Below are 17,527 nucleotides of genomic sequence, written 5' to 3'. Positions count from 1 at the left end.
AATTGCAGACTGCCAAATGGCTAAATGGAAGTATGCAGGGTGGCATAGTTTCTGTTCTACTGCAGCATATGGCCTACACCAAGGAACTGCCAGAGACTATTCAAGTCAATGGAACTCTTTCTGTTGCTTTTAGTGGGCTATGGCTCAGGCTCCCAGGACTCAGTGCTAAGAAAATGCAACCATCCAAAAATGGGTATGATTTTTATTCCCTGGAGTGCAACTTTAGGAAAGTAGTGCATTGGAGCCCTACCATCTAAAATATATTGATGGGTTGCAAGGAAGGCGCCATGGCAACCGTTTCCATAGCTTCATCTTAACCAATTGTCTGCTCTTTAAAGATCAAGTCTTAATTCTCCTCTAATTTTAATCTTTTAGTAATTATTTGAGGCCAGTGTTTAATATATTTATGGCCTTCCATACTCTGAGCAATGATGACAAAACAGCAGTTCAGTTTCCATGTTTTATTCAAATACAGACATTCCTCCAAATGCACATCAGTGTGTGAGCCTATTGCTATGCATGTTCTGTCCATCAGTAAGTCATCTATTTATCTTTACAGCAGAGGCATTTCTAGTACACCTGTCACCATTGTAGCTAAACACCAGTTAAAAAACTAAGAACCCAGTTTTGCAATTAGTTATTACCAGGCATAGAGGTTATAGTGTAAGTAATCCCTTCAATGGGAAAGCTCATGGTAATAAACCCTATGCCCAGTAGCTATTCTTGGTAGGATTAGATCCTAATCTAACATTAACATTTTCCACAGGGATATAAAATGGGACTTTCTATGATCTCTAGCTGTTAAGTTTATTCATATCAGTGTAACACAGGTTGAAAAATCAGATTGTATTTAACAAGGTAGCCATTATTGTAAACATACAAGATATGGTCTGAGGGGTTATAGTTGATACTCTGAACTGTTTCTAACATTTTGTCCATAATGATGTTAATTTTACCTTCCTGTTTGGTGTTGGTGTCATACGTGTAAAATATTTCCTCTTCCCTAGTGTTGATAGGTCGTGTGGCATATAGAACACCACATATGATGAAAGTGTTGGAAACAGATGGCTTGTACTGCCTTGTTTTCCAAGTATGGAGCACATCAAGTGTGGTCTCATTGAGTTTGCTAATCACAATGTTACCTGTGCTTTCTTCAGTTGAATAAATTACCCATAATCCACTTTCATCCACAGCAAAGTCCATATCTTGCCACCCAACACCAGCATAAGAGAAACGGTTACCATAAGCAGCATTGGGCAGAGTTTTCCTCACAGTTAATGTGTTTGTGTTTAAATCAAGCTTGCCCATATCTCTTGAATTATATATATTATAGTACATGAAATTATTGTAAACTGCAGTGCCACTGCCTTCCCCGTAGGTAATTCTTTTATCTCTAGCATTTTTGAATAGCAGCAAATCATCATAGGAATCGTGAAGTCTGTAATATTCCAAGACTCTCCCTTCTGTGTTCAAAGGTGCAACCCAGTACAGGTCCTTCTCTGGGGTCTGAAGAGAGTAATCCCGACCCCAGGCACCATATTTGAAGGAAAATCCTCTCCAGTTCAGCTGTACAATATAGGGCTGGCTGATATTCACAATTCCACCATGACCACAGCTACCTGTAAGCAAAAAGAAAATGCAGGCTTTTCAAATGGCATGATTAGAGGAGAAGATTACAGTGTGTGCTTTATAAGAATCAGCTTTGTTGCAAGAACAGAAATACATACATATCTTTGTCAAAGATTTGCTTTGCACCGTGTAAATAGCGCATGGATGTCATTACTGTAGCTGTTCCAGTCTGACTGAGATACAGAGGTCAAAGCCCCATACCACTAGAATGGGGGTCATACTGAAAAAATAGCCGACAATCCAGCAACAAATTATAGGGACCTCTGTTTTCAGTCAGTACTCACTTGCAGTAAATAAGTGATCAGCTTAGATAAGTGATCAGTTTTCTGTTTCCACCTATTCTATGCTTTCCAACCCGATGGGCTGGGAAATCACATAGAAAATACAATTTCAGAAGCATTTTAGGTCCTTTGCTCCTTTAGTAGAGCATAGTTCTGGGAATATAGGAAACAAGAAAATGGGACATCTTGTCTCACTATACAACAATGAATTTTAGAAGTTGGAGGGAGAAATAGCAGCACTAGTTCTAGAGGCTCATTTCAGATTAGCAGGCTGCTGTCAAAATCACCACTTAAAAACAATACATCACAGTGCCTTCCACCTGAGGCTCTCAAAGCAATTCAGACATTAATGAGCACAGCCTTACAACAGCTCTGTGAGCTGGTGTTAAATATCCCCAGTTTACATGTGAGGTAACAGTCCTGGTGTTTTTTACGATGACCCAGGAGCTTCAGGAGCTTGAAATAGCCAGTGTTTTTCATTTCATCAGCCAAAATGTTTGGTTTTTTTATAGCTACACAATGCTTGTTCAAGATGTATTGCTATGCTGAGTAGAATTTGCACTATTTACCTAGAACAAACAGCCCAGTGGAATGAGCATTCAGTGGAATGAACAATGTCTGGAATGATGAGAACTTGAATGAACGCTATCAAAGCTATTCCTTTGCTCAAAGCCACTCTTTTGCTCAAAGCGACTGTTGGTGACACTTTGTTCAATGTTTCACAATGAACGCAGACCACGACATTATTGGAACATAAGAACATAAGAACAGCCATATGGGGTCAGACCAAAAGTCCATCTAGCCCAGTATCCTGTCTTCCGACAGTGACCAATGCCAGGTGCCCCAGAGGGAATGAACAGAACAGGTAATCATCAATTGATCCCTCCACTATAGCCCATTCCCAGCTTCTGGCATACAGAGGCTAGGGACACCATCCCTGCCCATCCTGGCTAATAGCCATGAATTTATCTAGTTCTTTTTTGAACGCTGTTATAGTCTTGGCCTTCACAACACCCTCTGGCAAGGAGATCCACAGATTGATTGTTCGTTGTGTGACAAATACTTCCTTTTGTTTGTTTGAAACCTGCTGCCTTAAAATTAATTTCGTTTGGTGACCCCTAGTTCTTGTGTTATGAGAAGGTGTAAATAACATTTCCTTATTTACTTTCTCTACAACAGTCATGATTTTATAATTCTCTATTATATTCCCCCCTTAGTCATCTTGTTTCCAAGTTGAAAAGTCCTCGTCTTATTAATCTCTCCTCATATGGCAGACGCTCCATACCCCTAATCATTTTTGTTGCTCTTTTCTGAACCTTTTCCAATTCCAATATATCTTTTTTGAGATGGGGCGACAACATCTGCATGCAGTATTCAAGATGTGGGCATACCATAGATGCATATAGAGGCAATATGATATTTTCTGTCTTATTAGCTATACCTTTCTTAATGATTGCCAGCATTCTGTTCACTTTTTTGACTGCCGCTTCACATTGAGTGGTTGTTTTCAGAGAATTCTCCACAATAACTCCAAGATCTCTTTCTTGAGTGGTAACTGCTAATTTAGACCCCAACATTTTATATGTATAGTTGGGTTTATGTTTTCCAATGTGTATTACTTTGCATTTATCAACACTGAATTTCATCTGCCATTTTGTTGCCCAGTCATCCAGTTTTGAGAGATCCTTCTGTAGCTCTTCGCAGTCTTCCTGGGACTTAACTATCCTGAGTAGTTTTATATCATCTGCAAATTTTGCCACCTCACTGTTTACCCTTTTTACCAGCTCATTTATCAATATGTTCAATAGGACTGGGCCCAGTACAGACCCCTGGGGGACACCACAATTTACCTCTCCCCATTCTGAAAACTGACCATTTATTCCTACCCCTTGTTTCCTATCTGTTAACCAGTTACCAATACATGAGAGAACCTTCCCTCTTATCCCATGACTGCTTACTTTGCTCAAGAGGCTTTGAGGAGGGACCTTGTCAAAGGCTTTCTGAAAATCTAAATATACTATATCCACTGGATCCCCCTTATCCACATGCTTGTTGACCCCTGTCATAAATATAAAGGGAAGAGTAAATCCCTTTAAAATCCCTCCTGGCCAGAGGAAAAATCCTCTCACCTGTAAAGGGTTAAGAAGCTAAAGGTAACCTCGCTGGCACCTGACCAAAATGACCAATGAGGAGACAAGATACTTTCAAAAGCTGGGAGGAAGGAGAAAAACAAAGGGTCTGTGTCTGTCTGTGTGATGCTTTTGCTGGGGACAGAACAGGAATGGAGTCTTAGAACTTAGTAAGTAATCTAGCTAGGTATGTGTTAGATTATGATTTCTTTAAATGCCTGAGAAAATAGCTGTGCTGAATAGAATGAATATTTCTGTCTGTGTGTCTTTTTTGTAACTTAAGGTTTTGCCTAGAGGGATTCTCTATGTTTTGAATCTAATTACCCTGTAAGGTATTCACTATCCTGATTTTACAGAGGTGATTCTTTTTTACTTCTATTAAAAATCTTCTTCTAAGGAAACTGAATGCTTTTTCATTGCCCTAAGATCCAAGGGTTTGGGTCTGTGGTCATCTATGCAAATTGGTGAGGATTTTTACCAAACCTTCCCCAGGAAGTGGGGTGCCAGGGTTGGGAGGATTTTGGGGGGAAAGACATGTCCAAACTATGTTTTCTCAGGAACCCAGATAAAGTTTGGTGGTGGCAGTGGAAGTCCAGGGGCAAAGGGTAAAATAGTTTGTACCTTGGGGAAGTTTTAACCTAAGCTGGTAAAAGTAAGCTTTGGAGGTTTTCATGCAGGTCCCCACAGCTGTACCCTAGACTTCAGAGTGGGAAGGAACCTTGACAACCCCCTCAAAGAATTCTTGTAGATTGGTGAGGCATGATTTCCCTTTACAAAAACCATGTTGACTATTCCCCAACAAATTATGTTAATCTATGTGTCTGACAATTTTGTTCTTTACTATAGTTTCAACCAGTTTGCCCTGTACTGAAGTCAGGCTTACTGGTCTGTAATTGCCAGGGTCACCTCTGGCGCCCTTTTTTAAAATTGCGTCACATTAGCTATCCTACAGCCATTTGGTACAGAAGCTGATTTAAAAATTGAAAAAATCCTCCACTCCAAAATATGCATGTCTCTCTGAGTCAGAAGCTGGCAGTGGTGACACCAGCACACTTTAAAATAAAAGTATCCTTTTGTCTGACTCTTTGCAGCCCTAAAAGATGTCAGCATGTACATGTGCCAGGTTTCTTTTTCCTTTAAAAATATGGTCATCTGAGACACAGATGCCAAGTGACTTATATAAGGTCACACAACAAGTGAGTGGCAATGCCAGGAATGGAACAAACATTTCCTAACTCAGGTGCTTTCACCGCTAGATAATGCTCCCTTCCTCTTAGAGGTGAAGGAAATTTTATCTGCCAAGTTTCATGTTTCTATTAATTGATCAATTCACGGCAACAGCTAATGACATCATAAACACCTAGATCAGGGCAGAGGCTGCACGTGCTCTGGTGGAGGGGGTGTTTTTAACACAAGTCACTTATATTTTATCTTTTCAGTGAATATCATTTGATGGCTGTTTGCAAGCCTTTGTGAAAAGAGTTGCTGGTCTTAGTCTATTCCAAATAGAGAAGAGGCCACAGCACAAATAACACCATCACCCCCTTATTAGCACTGAGAACAGAGATAACAAAGACAGAACTATGCTTTCATACCTAAAGCTGGTCCCCTTTAAGGAGGGTTGAAGAGCACCTGTGGAGCAGAATAGGGAACACTGACAGGCTCAGACGAGCAGGTTCCTTTGGCCAGAAACATCTTCTGAACAGTCCACAATATACAAAGCAATGTGCAGAGGAGGGAGAACCCCTTGTGGTCAGTCTGAAGATGCTCTCCCTGGGAAATGATTGGAACACACCTGCCACTTGGAGAAAACTGGTGCTTGTGTAACCCACACACCTCCTGGGTATGGTGTTCCATCTCATCTAGTGGCACCCGAGACCACGTAGAGAGAGAGTTAAATGAGTCTGCTCTACAACCTTAGCTAACAAGCAGTTGGCATTTAGATCATATGGTAGAGGCTCATACACTGAGCTCCAGAGATCCCCGGTTCGATCCTGCCTCCTGATGATTGGGATCTGTCCACGTTACAAGTTGGGGCTTGTCCAGGATTTCAACTGGAAAGACTCTGAAGCTTGGGACGTGCTTCCTCAGCTAGGGGAAGTATGTAACCCACACACCTTCTGGGTGTGGTGTTCTGTCCCACCTAGTGGCACTGAGACCACTTAGAGGGAGAAATAAAATGAGTCTGCTCTACAGCCTGAGCTAACAGCCCGTTGGCTTTTAGCGTATGCTGTAGAGGTTCATGCACTAAGCTCCAGAGGTCCCAGGTTCGATCCTGTCCACCAATGACCGGGGTCTGTCGGCGTTACACTTGCAAATGCAAAACATTTCTTGTTCAGAAATAGAGGGATCAAAGTCATCCCTGGCAGGGATGATTTATCAGCATCTAGCTAGAAGGATGCACCGCCATAGAGGCAGGACTGTATCTTTGTGGCCTTTCAGTTTAACTATTGGTAACATCTACAGAATCCAATGTTAATGTGCATTTAACTGTAATTGTAACATTTGTGGCAGTCTATGAAATATGGTTTTTTCAGTGAAACTCACCATGTCTCACTTGCTTTTGTCTTTCCACCTTTCCTAAGCTCCATTGTCTCCTTTCTTCTGTTGTACATCTTTTCTCACACCTCCCTACCCCAGCCTGATCCCTGGTGCCAAAGCATGTGGGGATCAGGAATTCACTCACTGCCCTCACTGCTGGGGGTGGGAAGCAGATTTCATTTCTTCCCGGGGCTTCTGTGGAGCCCTGCTGATGGAAGCTGCAGAGAGGCTGTGCTGAATTGCTGCCTCCCCTGGCCACCTGGGTCATGCCCCTTATTGGTCAGCACCAGCCATTTGTGGGGCATGGTTGGCTAGAGATTACAGCCATTCTGTGCCACTGTAACTTCCCCCGATCAATCTTCTGCTCTGAGGACACACTGCTAGAAGATGGTGTAGCCCAGGGTTTTGCTCCCTTGTTGAAAAACACTACCAAATAACGCTCCAATTACAGCAAATCAGCATTCTAGGCTCAGATTCGGCAAAGAAGTTAAACACGTGCTTAAGTGCTTTACTGACTGGGAATGGACCGCTGAGACCGGAGACCTCATTTCCAGATATAGAACACAATGCAGGCACGTATAGCCGGGCAGGCGGTAGCTCTACAAACGACAATTAGCATGGCTAATAACATGGCCTCAGTACTTGGCACACATACTGATGTTTGGAGGTGCTCATACCTCAGCTAACGCAGTGCAAGAAAGATAACGCGGATGATGATGCACAGTGGCTTGCAGCCTGCCAACGCCATAAATCAATTTGAGCCATTTGCCTTATATCTCTATTGTGTATCGCTGCCTCCGGCATTATAGTTTGTTCTTAACTGTTGACATATTGAATCTATTACTGAACTTAACTCACAGCAATCTTATTTTTAAATGGTTATTAAGTGCCTCTATAAATCTGTGATTTGTTCCAAATAATATTGCTGGTACTGAGGTACTACTAAACTCATATATATGCAACCTCAAATAAGTTTTCATGTCATTAAACTGAACCCAATCCAGCTTTATTTTAATAATTCATATGCAGTTTCATAAATAAAAAAACGTGTTCAGCAGAGAGACCTTTTCTTACAAAAGAAATAATAAATTATTATTTCTTCCCTTAAAGAGATCTCTCTGCTGAACACTTGTTTGTTTCTTATTTATGAAACCATGCATGAATTATTAAAATAAGGTTAGAAGCATGTTCAGTTTAATGACATGAGAAATTGTGTGAGGTTCCATACAGTGGATATTTGATTTTTGAAAATTCTCCCAGAAACAGTTTAAAAAACCAGCTCTGTGGTAGTCAGGGTGGGTTATCTGTCTTCTGCACAGGTTCAGAGGAACTCATTGTTGTTTGTTTAATCTTAACCTGCCTTCCTGTTTGGATCTTATGGAAAAAGATACACAAAAGAAACAAAGTGTCATGTCATTTTGTAAATATTGGGCGGCACTTGAAATAAATCCATATGAATTATTCAGACTTTAGCATTTTTAACTCCTTTTTTACTGTGTTAGGCCTCTGATCATTGAAGTCCCAGGCCTAAAGCTCTGTCTTGTCTCTTTTTCAGAGATGGGCTGCATGTTCATGTGGGGAAATAAGGTAGAGGGAGCTAAGAAAACACATACGCTTTATTCCCCCACACAGGCTACCCAGACTTTGGATCAGGATGCCCAGGGGGAAGTGGCGCTGCATGTCTACTTGCTAACCCACTTCTGAGGGGCAGAGGAGTGAGCATGGAGAGGCGGGAAGCCATGGCCCCATAGCCCCAGTGGGCCAGTCACCACAGCTAAGCTGGCAGGTTGGGGGTTGTGACAGCAGTGAATTGATATCCTTGTGCCCATAGTTCCCTCTAAGCTGCACAGCCAGGCAGCCGCCCAGCAGTCTGTCAAGTTCCGCGCACTTTAGGTGCCCCCTTCCCCCCACTGCAGCGCTGCTCCTACCCTCTGCCTTGGAGCCCCTGGCCAGCTGCTCCCGGGAGCCTCTTGCTTCCTGTGCAGAGCAGTGGGAGGGATAGGAGGAGGATGTCAGGGTGTCCCCGTCCCCACCACCCCTGTATCCAGAGGTGAAAGTAAGCCGGTACGCGCCAGTACGGCATACCAGCAAGAGCCGGCCCCGTACTGGGGCAGCCCGGCTTCCCCAGGGGGCAATTTAAAGGGCCTTGGGCTTCCAGCAGTGGCTGGAGCCCCAGGCCCTTTAAATTGCCTCCAGAGCCCCGCTGCTGGAGCCCTGGGGTAGCGGCAGCGGTGCTCCGGCAGCTATTTAAAGGGCCCGGGGCTCCCCTGCTTCTACTGCCCTGGCCTTTTAAATAGCTGCTGGAGCCCTGCCCCCGCTACTCCAGGACTCTGGGGGCTATTTAAAGGATTGGGGCAGCAGAGGCAGCTGGAGCTCCGACCCTTTAAAGGAGCTGGAGCCCCGCCACTTCCTGGAGCCCCTGGAGCCCCGCCACTTCCCCAGGGCTCCGGCAGCTAATTAAAGGACCGGAGCAGTAGAAGAGGGGAGCTCCGGGCCCTTTAAATAGCCCCCAGAGCCCCGGGCTGCTGCTGCTACCCTGGTTGCGGGGGAAGGGGAGGAGGAAGAGAAGGAGGGGTGAGGAGAAGGAGGGGTGGGACACTTACCTATCAGGTGGGCTGGGGCTGGCTCTGACCCTCTCAGCCCCGCCCCTTCCACCCTAGGCCCCGCCCCTTCTGGGGGCCAGAGCTGGCCCCAGCGTACCGGTAAGTCACTCGACTTACTTTCACCCCTGCCTGTATCCCATCTCTGCAGAGCGGGGTGGGGGTGACACGACAGAGCTCAGAAGTGGGACAGAGCTTGCTGGCAGCTGCTGCTGTGTCTGAACAAGCACAGACTGTTCAGACTGGTGAGTGCCGATCTACTTAAAGGGGCAGTACGTGTGTGTGTGTGTCTCTCTCTCTCTCACAAACACACACACACCTCCCAACACATACTTGTGGTGTTCTTATTGTTACTTCTGAATACCTCCTACAATGCACATATAGGCTCTGTAATTTTATTCTTTCAAAGTGCTGTTATTTGAGTTTTTTTACTGATTTCATAATTTTTATTCCTCTCTTACGCTTACATTTAATTCTTTGAGTAGTGAGTTCTAAAATGGCTGGAGTAATTATCCCTATGGTAACTTTTTTAAAATATTCTTATATGTAGGTTTTTTGTTTCTACTGGGAGCATACATCCACACATTACCTCAATAATTTGGTGCACATAACAAAATTCATTCCACACATGAATGGAAAAAATTAGAGGGAACATTGCCTGTGCCCCCTGAAGAACAAGGCAGAACGGGAAAGTGTGGCTCCTTGAACCACAATTTTTCCTGTGTTGCTCCTGGGGCAGCCCGGCAATGCGCCACCTCTTCCAAAGGCTTGGGACACCATCCAACCCAGAAATAGTAAGCTCCCTGGGGAAGGGAACATATTACATTTTAGTCCTACTTCTCTAATCTAGCCCAGGCAGGCAGATCCTTACACCCACATTGATTCCCATTGATATCAGGGGCACAGAGATCCACCCACCTGGATCAGATTGCTGGAGTGGACCTGTGTTTGTACAAACACCATGGAAATGTCCAGCTCTAAATTAACATATCCATAACTAAAGCATTAACATTTCAAGTGATAATTGGTGCCACTACATTACCCCAAAAGACAACCAAGCTATAGGCATTTATTTTCCTACACCCCAGCCTTATTTAGATGGCGGGGTGCATGAAATCAGTGTAACCCTCAGACTGAGATGCCTGAGCTTCCACAGAGGCTGATTCCATGTCCCCACCCTGGTGAGAGCTGTTTGCCAATAACCTGCAGTCTGGTATATTAGTCCCTGAAGGCACAATGCGGGGGAAAACCAGCTTTGCCTTTTCATTTGCCTGTTAGTGTCTCATTTGGCTCATGACTGTCTGCTGACTACCAGATCATTTTAGTCCAGTGTGACAATGAGCCTGTTGCTGAGCCCTCACTGAACATTTATCTCTGTACTCCTGCCCTGATGCAATCAGTTGAAATCAACACACAAGAGAGACAGTCATTCATGGCACATCTTCACTGGCAACGTTAAAGGGCTGCTGCGGCCAGCTCTGGGAGAGCTCTAAAAATCCACCTCCACACGGGGAATAGCTACCAGGGCTGGAAGCGCGGCTCCCAGCCCTGGCGCACCGTTTCCACTGGCACGTTACAGCGCTGAAACCTGCAGCACTCAAGGGGATGTTTTTTCACACCCCTGAGCGAGAAAGTTTCAGCGCTGTAAAGTGCCCGTGGAGACAAGTCCTTAGTTTGTCAAAGGGATGGGAAAAGGTTGGATAAGTTTCTGCTAATTTGGGGCAGTAAATAGTGACAGAGGTGCTGGAAACGGCTGCAGGCATGGTAAAAGTAATGAGTTTTTATTATCAGCACATTTACTGAATCCTATCGTGGACTGGGCCATGCACTAGAAAATTGCAGTCAGAGAGCAGACTAGATGGAGAACAGTACTTTCTTTCTGACAGGTTGCTTGAGAATAGGCCTGCTCTCTCTACACAGCGTGTCAGTGAGCAGCACCTTGGGATGCAGTGTTTGAGGGGCTGTATTCCAAAGTACTGCAAGAACAAGTAACTTTAATTAAACCCGCCCTAGACAAGTTAAGGATTTTTCAGAGTCTCCCAAGTCCGCTTTACCCAACCAAAATATGAAGGGGGGGGGGGAACAGATCTGAAAACAGGACAAAGGGTCAGTGTAATACAAATATTATAAATATAGTATGAGCCAAAAGCAGAGGAAGTTGTTTGACAGGAATCAAGGTTGTGGAGGAAATGTCTGGAAATCTGTGTGTAACTGCTTAAAGGCATGTTAGGGAGTTTTGACAGTCTAGTGTGAGCAACCGTTTGCATCCTCCAAAGGGACCCATCCAGGAAATCCAACAAAGTCACTTATTTGCCCCCTGTTCCCAAACAACAACCTCTCCCTCTCACATTCTCTCTGTTAAGGAAATGGACTATACCAGGGGTGGGCAAACTTTTTGGGCTGAGGGCCACATCTGGGTGGGGAAATAGTATGCAGGGCCTGGGCAGGGGGTTGGGGTGCAGGAGGGAGTGCGAGGTGTGGGAGGGGGTGCGGTGTGCATGAACGGGCTCAGGGCAAGGGATTGTGGCAGAGGAGGGGTGCAGAGTGTATGAGGAGGCTCAGGGAAGGGGGTTGATGCAGGAGGAGTGTGGGGTGCGGCAGGGGGCTCAGGGCAGGGAGTTGGGGTACACGGGGGTGCAGGGTGCAGCAGGGGGCTCAGGGAAGGGAGTTGGAGTGTAGGAGGGGTGCGAGGTGCAGGCAGGGGGCTTAGGGCAGAGAGTTGGGGGGCGTGTTGCAGGAGGGGTTCAGGCTCTGGCCTGGTGCCGCTTACCTAAAGCAGCAGCGCACACCGGGGCCAGAGTAGGCTGCCTGCATGCCTGCCCTGGCCCCACGCCACACCGCTCTGGGAAGCGGCTGTCACCACGTCCCTGTGTGGCCCCTGGGGTGGGGGAGCACAGGGCTCCACGCGCTGCCCTTGCTGTGCCTCCAGGTATGTCCCCCGAAGCTCCCATTGGCCGCAGTTCCCCGTTCCCGGCCAATGGGAGCTGCAGGGGGCGGTGCCTGGAGGCAAGGGCAATGCACAGAGCCCTCTCCCCGCCCCGGGGCCCCAGGGACGTGGTGCCAGCCACTTCTGCGGCACCACGGGGGCAATCCCACAGGCCGGATCCAAAGCCCTGAGGGGCCAGATCCAGGCCGTAGGTTGCCCACCCCTGGACTATACTGTGTGCAATCGCTGTAGAAAGTTTTGAACAATAGGGCATGAAATGAAAGATTGCACCCACTGTAAAGAGAGTGCAATTCATCTGCTCACCTTCCTCCCCACCATGCAAACAATGTCAGGCTAAGCAGGCTTTGTGTGGTCAATTATACAGCAGGGATCTGAATCTTTGTCTCTATCTAGATATTTACACAGTAGTAGCTGAGCAGCTCCACTTCCTAACAGACAGGCGAATTCCCAGGCTCTCCACAGTTGCTATTCCAGTCTTGGGCTGAAGTACGAACCATGGCACTGATATACTCCCCTTCAGCATGGTTTACTATCATTTGATCTCCGTAATGGCACACCCAGAAATCACAATCACTCTCTGCTCCCAAACTCCCAGCAAACCTTGTTTTGAGCTATTTGAAGTTGATGGCAACTTACCATGCACAAGACATGCAGAGTCCCTCTCTATGGTCTCTCCACAGCTTCACACACCCCTCAAACAAGAGAACCACTGAGGTTCCACTGCAGTAGGAGCCTTCTGAAGCCTCTGTGCCAATGGGGGAATTGCACCCAGAAACCATCAAAAAAGTCATCAGCTAAGTCCCTAACTGGTATAAACTGTCATAGTCCAACCAAAGTCAATGGAGCTACGGCAACTTATGTCAGCTGAGGATCTGGCCTTCCATGCCATTCCTGGTGCTAAGAAAGCTGCGGTGCCCTGCGGGCATGTCACATTCAAGTCAACCAGAAAGAGATGCACCAACCCTGAAATAAGCCCCTCCTCCATCCCCCCGCATCATCTGACCTAACCGAGAAGGTGCTGTTCATTTTTCCTATCAGAGACAAACTGCGCTGGCTGCCTGCAATGCTGGCAAACCCTGAAGAGGCCGCAGAGGGAAAACACTTACTTCCACCAGTTCCTCTTTCCTGCTAATGGGAAGCTTGAAATAACTGACCTGAAGATGGTAGGAGGCAAGTGCTGGCAGGTAATATATGTGCACTATCTGTATAGTGGAAAGTGCTCTGCTTTGTTCAAAGGTTTCTCCAAACTTTTTGTTATTCATCTGGTTCACCTCTGATTTGCTAGCCAAATTGTTAGGTACAGGTGAAAAAACAGTCTTCTTCCCCAATTGTATTATGAACATTTCAATATCTTCTGCTTTAGAATAATTTGGCAAAAAGAAGTCATAAAAATGCATACAAGGGAGTTACAGTGCTTAAAAAATCCTCTTGCCTACTCATTGGTGACTGGGAAGCTTTCCCTTAAGGAAAGCTATCAATTGCTACAGAATTTAAACTTTCTTAAAAAAAAAACTGAGTGAAATCCTGGCTCCATTAAAGACAATGGCAAAACTCCCACTGAGTTCAATGGAACTAGGATTTCACCCTAAGATTCTAGACTTTATGGCTCAAAATAAATTTCTGCATATTAATGAAAAATGTAAACTATGCAATATTGTCTTCTTGAGTCTGCATACAAACTCCTCCAGTGCATCAGCTGCTTCTCAAATTTCCCAAGCAGCAGTAGAGTAACATTGACAAGACACAGATCACTTTCACAGAAGTTATCCATGATTAGAGCTAGTCAGAAAAAATATCTCTCAAATCTGGTTAACTGGACAACAAAATGGCAGATGAAATTCAATGCTGATAAATGCAAAGTAATGCACATTTAAAACATAAACCCAACTATACAGATAAAATGATGGGGTCTAAATTAGCTGTTACCACTCAAGAAAGAGATCTTGGAGTGATTGTGGATAGTTCTCTGAAAACATCCACTCAATGTGCAGCAGCCGTCAAAAAAATGAATAGAATGTTGGCAATCATTAAGAAAGGAATAGATAATAAGACAGAAAATATCATATTTCCTCTATATAAATCTATGGTACTCCCACATCTTGAATACTGTGTGCAGATGTGGTCACCCCATCTCAACAAAAGATATACTGGAATTGGAAAAGGTTCAGAAAAAAGCAACGAAAATGATTAGGGGTAAAGAGCGTCTGCCATATGAGGAGAGTTTAATAAGACTGGGACTTTTCAGCTTGGAAAAAAAGACAACTAAGGAGGGATATGATAGAGAACTATAAAATCATGACTGGTGTGGAGAAAGTAAATAAGGAAGTGATATTTATTTCTTCTCATAACACAAGAACTAGGGGTCACCAAATGAAATTAATAGGCAGCAGATTTCAAACAAACAAAAAGAAGTATTTTTCATACAACGAACAGTCAATCTGTGGAACTCCTTGCCAGAGGGTGTTGTGAAGGCCAAGACTATAACAGGGTTCAAAACAGAACTAGATAAATTCACGGAGGATAGGTCCATCAATGGCTATTAGCCAGGATGGGCAGGGATGGTATCCCTAGCCTCTGTTTGCCAGAAGCTGGGAATGGACGATAGTGGAGGGATCACTTGATGATTACCTGTTCTGTTCATTCCCTCTGGGACACTTTGCACTGGCCACTGTTGGAAGACAGGATACTGGATGGACCTTTGGTCTGACCCAATATGGCCGTTCTTATGTTCTTATATTTTACCACAAAAAGAGAGTTTGGAAGAAGGGGAAAACATTGCATTTGTATTGTTTTCCAACTTTTTCCACTTTAAAAACAGTATAAGAGTATGTGAAAGTGTTTGTTTCCTGCTCTCATCTTTCATACCAGTCTGTTGCTGAAAGGTTAGTACATGTTTGGCAAATTTTCCAGGACCTGTGCTTTATTGTCATTTCATTTAACTCAGTCGTCTTCCTACTTCTCCCATCCCTTCTCATGTGATCTATACATGAAATGCTTACCTGGTGGGAAATAGGGGGGCGGAGTGGTTTGATTTCTTTCTTTTTCACATTCCTTCAATCGATTCTGCAGAGTCACAATTTCTCGACGGATTGCAAGGATATTGTTTTTGTCCAGTGATTCCAGATCATTTACCATGAGAGTCAAATTCCTAATCTGGAGAAATAAAAATTCAGCATGACTTTAAATTACAGTCAACTTTATTTCACAAACATTTTAGGCTGGATTTATCATTTCACAACAGGTGCTGCAGAACAAGTTTTAGGAAATGTTCCCAAGAATATGTTTAAGCATAAACATCAGGTTTAGCATAAACATCATGTGGCTGTGTGTAACCACAAGAAAATGTTTGTGATTTTAGCACCTAATCATATTCCATAATGCTAAAGATCACCCAAACATGTCCAATAAGGCTTACTCGATTATTAATTGTTACCTATAAATTATTTCAACCTTGCAAATGTGTCTTGAAATTTTACCTGCCCAGATGAATAATCTACTCACATGCTCATTTAATGTTGAAGAGGACAGTGAAGAAACTAATGATATTTTACTTACCATCAAAAGCAATTATTCACTCCAGGTGAGTGAGTGATAACTTTGAAAATTTGATTTATTGAATATTGGGAAGGTGTGAGTCTTTTCCAGTTCTTGATTTTATATTGATTGGGTTACTACCCTAATAAGTAAAATTTTTAAATTATATTTGTAGAGCACAGGAGCTTTCAGGCATCGGTGCCCATAAATTAATATTATAATAATTTAGACAGCATATTTATTTAATATAGCAGAATCCAAGAACTTTAGCTTTCAGTCACACAAATGATAAAAATTGCCATTTTCTGTCATATATGAAGAAACATGCTTCAGGCCAAGATTTGCTTTAATTAACACCGATTTAAATCCAGAGTGACTGCACTGACAATAGTAGAGACATTCCAAATGTCACTGGTGTAACACAGAACGGAATGTTTCTGAATGGCAGAATAACCCTCATACTCTACCTCCACGTATAGTTGTTCAACAATCACATTGCTTCCAACAAGTGTGGATTTCAGCTGAGTGACCAGTCTCTCCATTTCATTGATTTCCAGTTTCAGTAACTGAAAGTCCAGCTCAGTATAAGAAACAGTGGTCGACTCCATATGTTCCACCTTGATGGTGAGGTTTCGGATTTTCTGTTCATATATTTCAATTGCTTTGGTATATTGGCTAACCTAAAAAAAAAAAAGCACATTTTCAAGTTCAGTTTAGCAAATATAACAGGCATGTTTGACATCTTTATTACACGCATTTAAATTATAAATTTGTCAAATTGTGCCTTCATTTACACCTATGCATTACTGAGGGCAGAATTTCATTCACAATCTTCACTTTTTTATTCCTTACTGTAACAAGAGCAACCACACTGTGAGCAACCCCTTTTGACCAGAGGTCACCCTGCAGCACCTGCGTCCGGGGCCCCTTATGCAGACTCCATACTCTTTTTCTGGGGTCAAAATACCCCTTGTTGGGACCTAGGTTGATTCACAAAACAAACTCAAAATAAATCTCAAGAGTCCCAAATTAAAGTCCAACAAGCAAACGTTTCTCTTCCTGTTCCCAAGCCTCCCTGCTTGGAGAGCTTTGGCTGTCTTTCCCCTGCTCTCTCGCAGAGTCTCCCCTGCCTTAGCAGGCTACTGCCAGTACTTCCTAGCTGAAATCTTAGGCTACATTTATACTGCCCTGTGGTTCAGACTGCAGGGCGCACCAAAGTGCTGCTCTGTAACTTCCCTGTGTGGATGCCTGGGGTGCGAACTAAAAGGTTCCTTCTTCCCATTAATGTAGTCCTGTTTGAAGAGGATTCCATGAAGGCAAACTAGGAAACTTATGGGTTGCACCCACAACATCCACACAAGTGAGTTGCAATGTGCACCAAGACGCTGCACTGTTATTCACACACCCGTGATCCAAACTGCTGGACAGTGTAGATCAGGAGTGCCTAACATATGGCCTGTGGGCCATACACAGCCCACCAGAGTATTTCATAAAGCCTGAGGCCTGCTTCAAAACAATATACTAGTGGCCGATTCATTAGCGTTTGGTCATCACGCTTACATCATTTTAGTTTACACAAGTGTGTAAATAGACAATACTGTACATAGAAACAACCTATCTAAAGACATACAACACAAGTTAAACTTCAAATATAAATCAATACATGTGACTTTAAATCTTATTAAAATATGTAGAATCTGTTTAGCCCACATAAGGTTTATGTGGCACTCCTGTGTAATAAGGTTGGGTACCACTGGTATAGACAAACCATAGTCACAAATCCCAGGACTCTGCTGGAGCCTCCTCACTCCCAGCAGTCTTTGGTCTCCCTGAGTTTTCCCCATTTCAGCTTCCAGCTACTTTTTA

General features: G+C 44.0%; 1 protein-coding gene and 1 long non-coding RNA gene across 2 annotated transcripts in view; one reads left to right on the top strand and one right to left on the bottom strand.

The window, feature by feature from the left end:
* Positions 1-446: 446 nt before the first annotated feature.
* The window catches only part of OLFM4 (olfactomedin 4), a 31,827-nt gene continuing 14,746 nt past the window's right edge, over positions 447-17,527 (bottom strand). Inside the window, exons 4-6 of the mRNA XM_048831430.2 lie at positions 16,129-16,341; positions 15,127-15,280; positions 447-1,619 (exon numbers count right to left, since the gene is read on the bottom strand). Coding sequence (XP_048687387.1) covers positions 817-1,619; positions 15,127-15,280; positions 16,129-16,341 — 1,170 coding nt within the window. The 3' untranslated portion in view covers positions 447-816. The remainder of the gene's footprint in view (positions 1,620-15,126; positions 15,281-16,128; positions 16,342-17,527) is intronic.
* The window catches only part of LOC142072217 (uncharacterized), a 56,729-nt gene continuing 52,389 nt past the window's right edge, over positions 13,188-17,527 (top strand). The window contains exon 1 of the long non-coding RNA XR_012668631.1: positions 13,188-13,311. This is a non-coding gene — a long non-coding RNA (uncharacterized LOC142072217). The remainder of the gene's footprint in view (positions 13,312-17,527) is intronic.

The sequence above is a fragment of the Caretta caretta genome, chromosome 1 (genome assembly GCF_965140235.1).
Source record: "Caretta caretta isolate rCarCar2 chromosome 1, rCarCar1.hap1, whole genome shotgun sequence".
In the NCBI taxonomy this organism is placed as follows: Eukaryota; Metazoa; Chordata; order Testudines; family Cheloniidae; genus Caretta; species Caretta caretta.
This window is presented reverse-complemented; position numbering and strand designations above follow the sequence as displayed.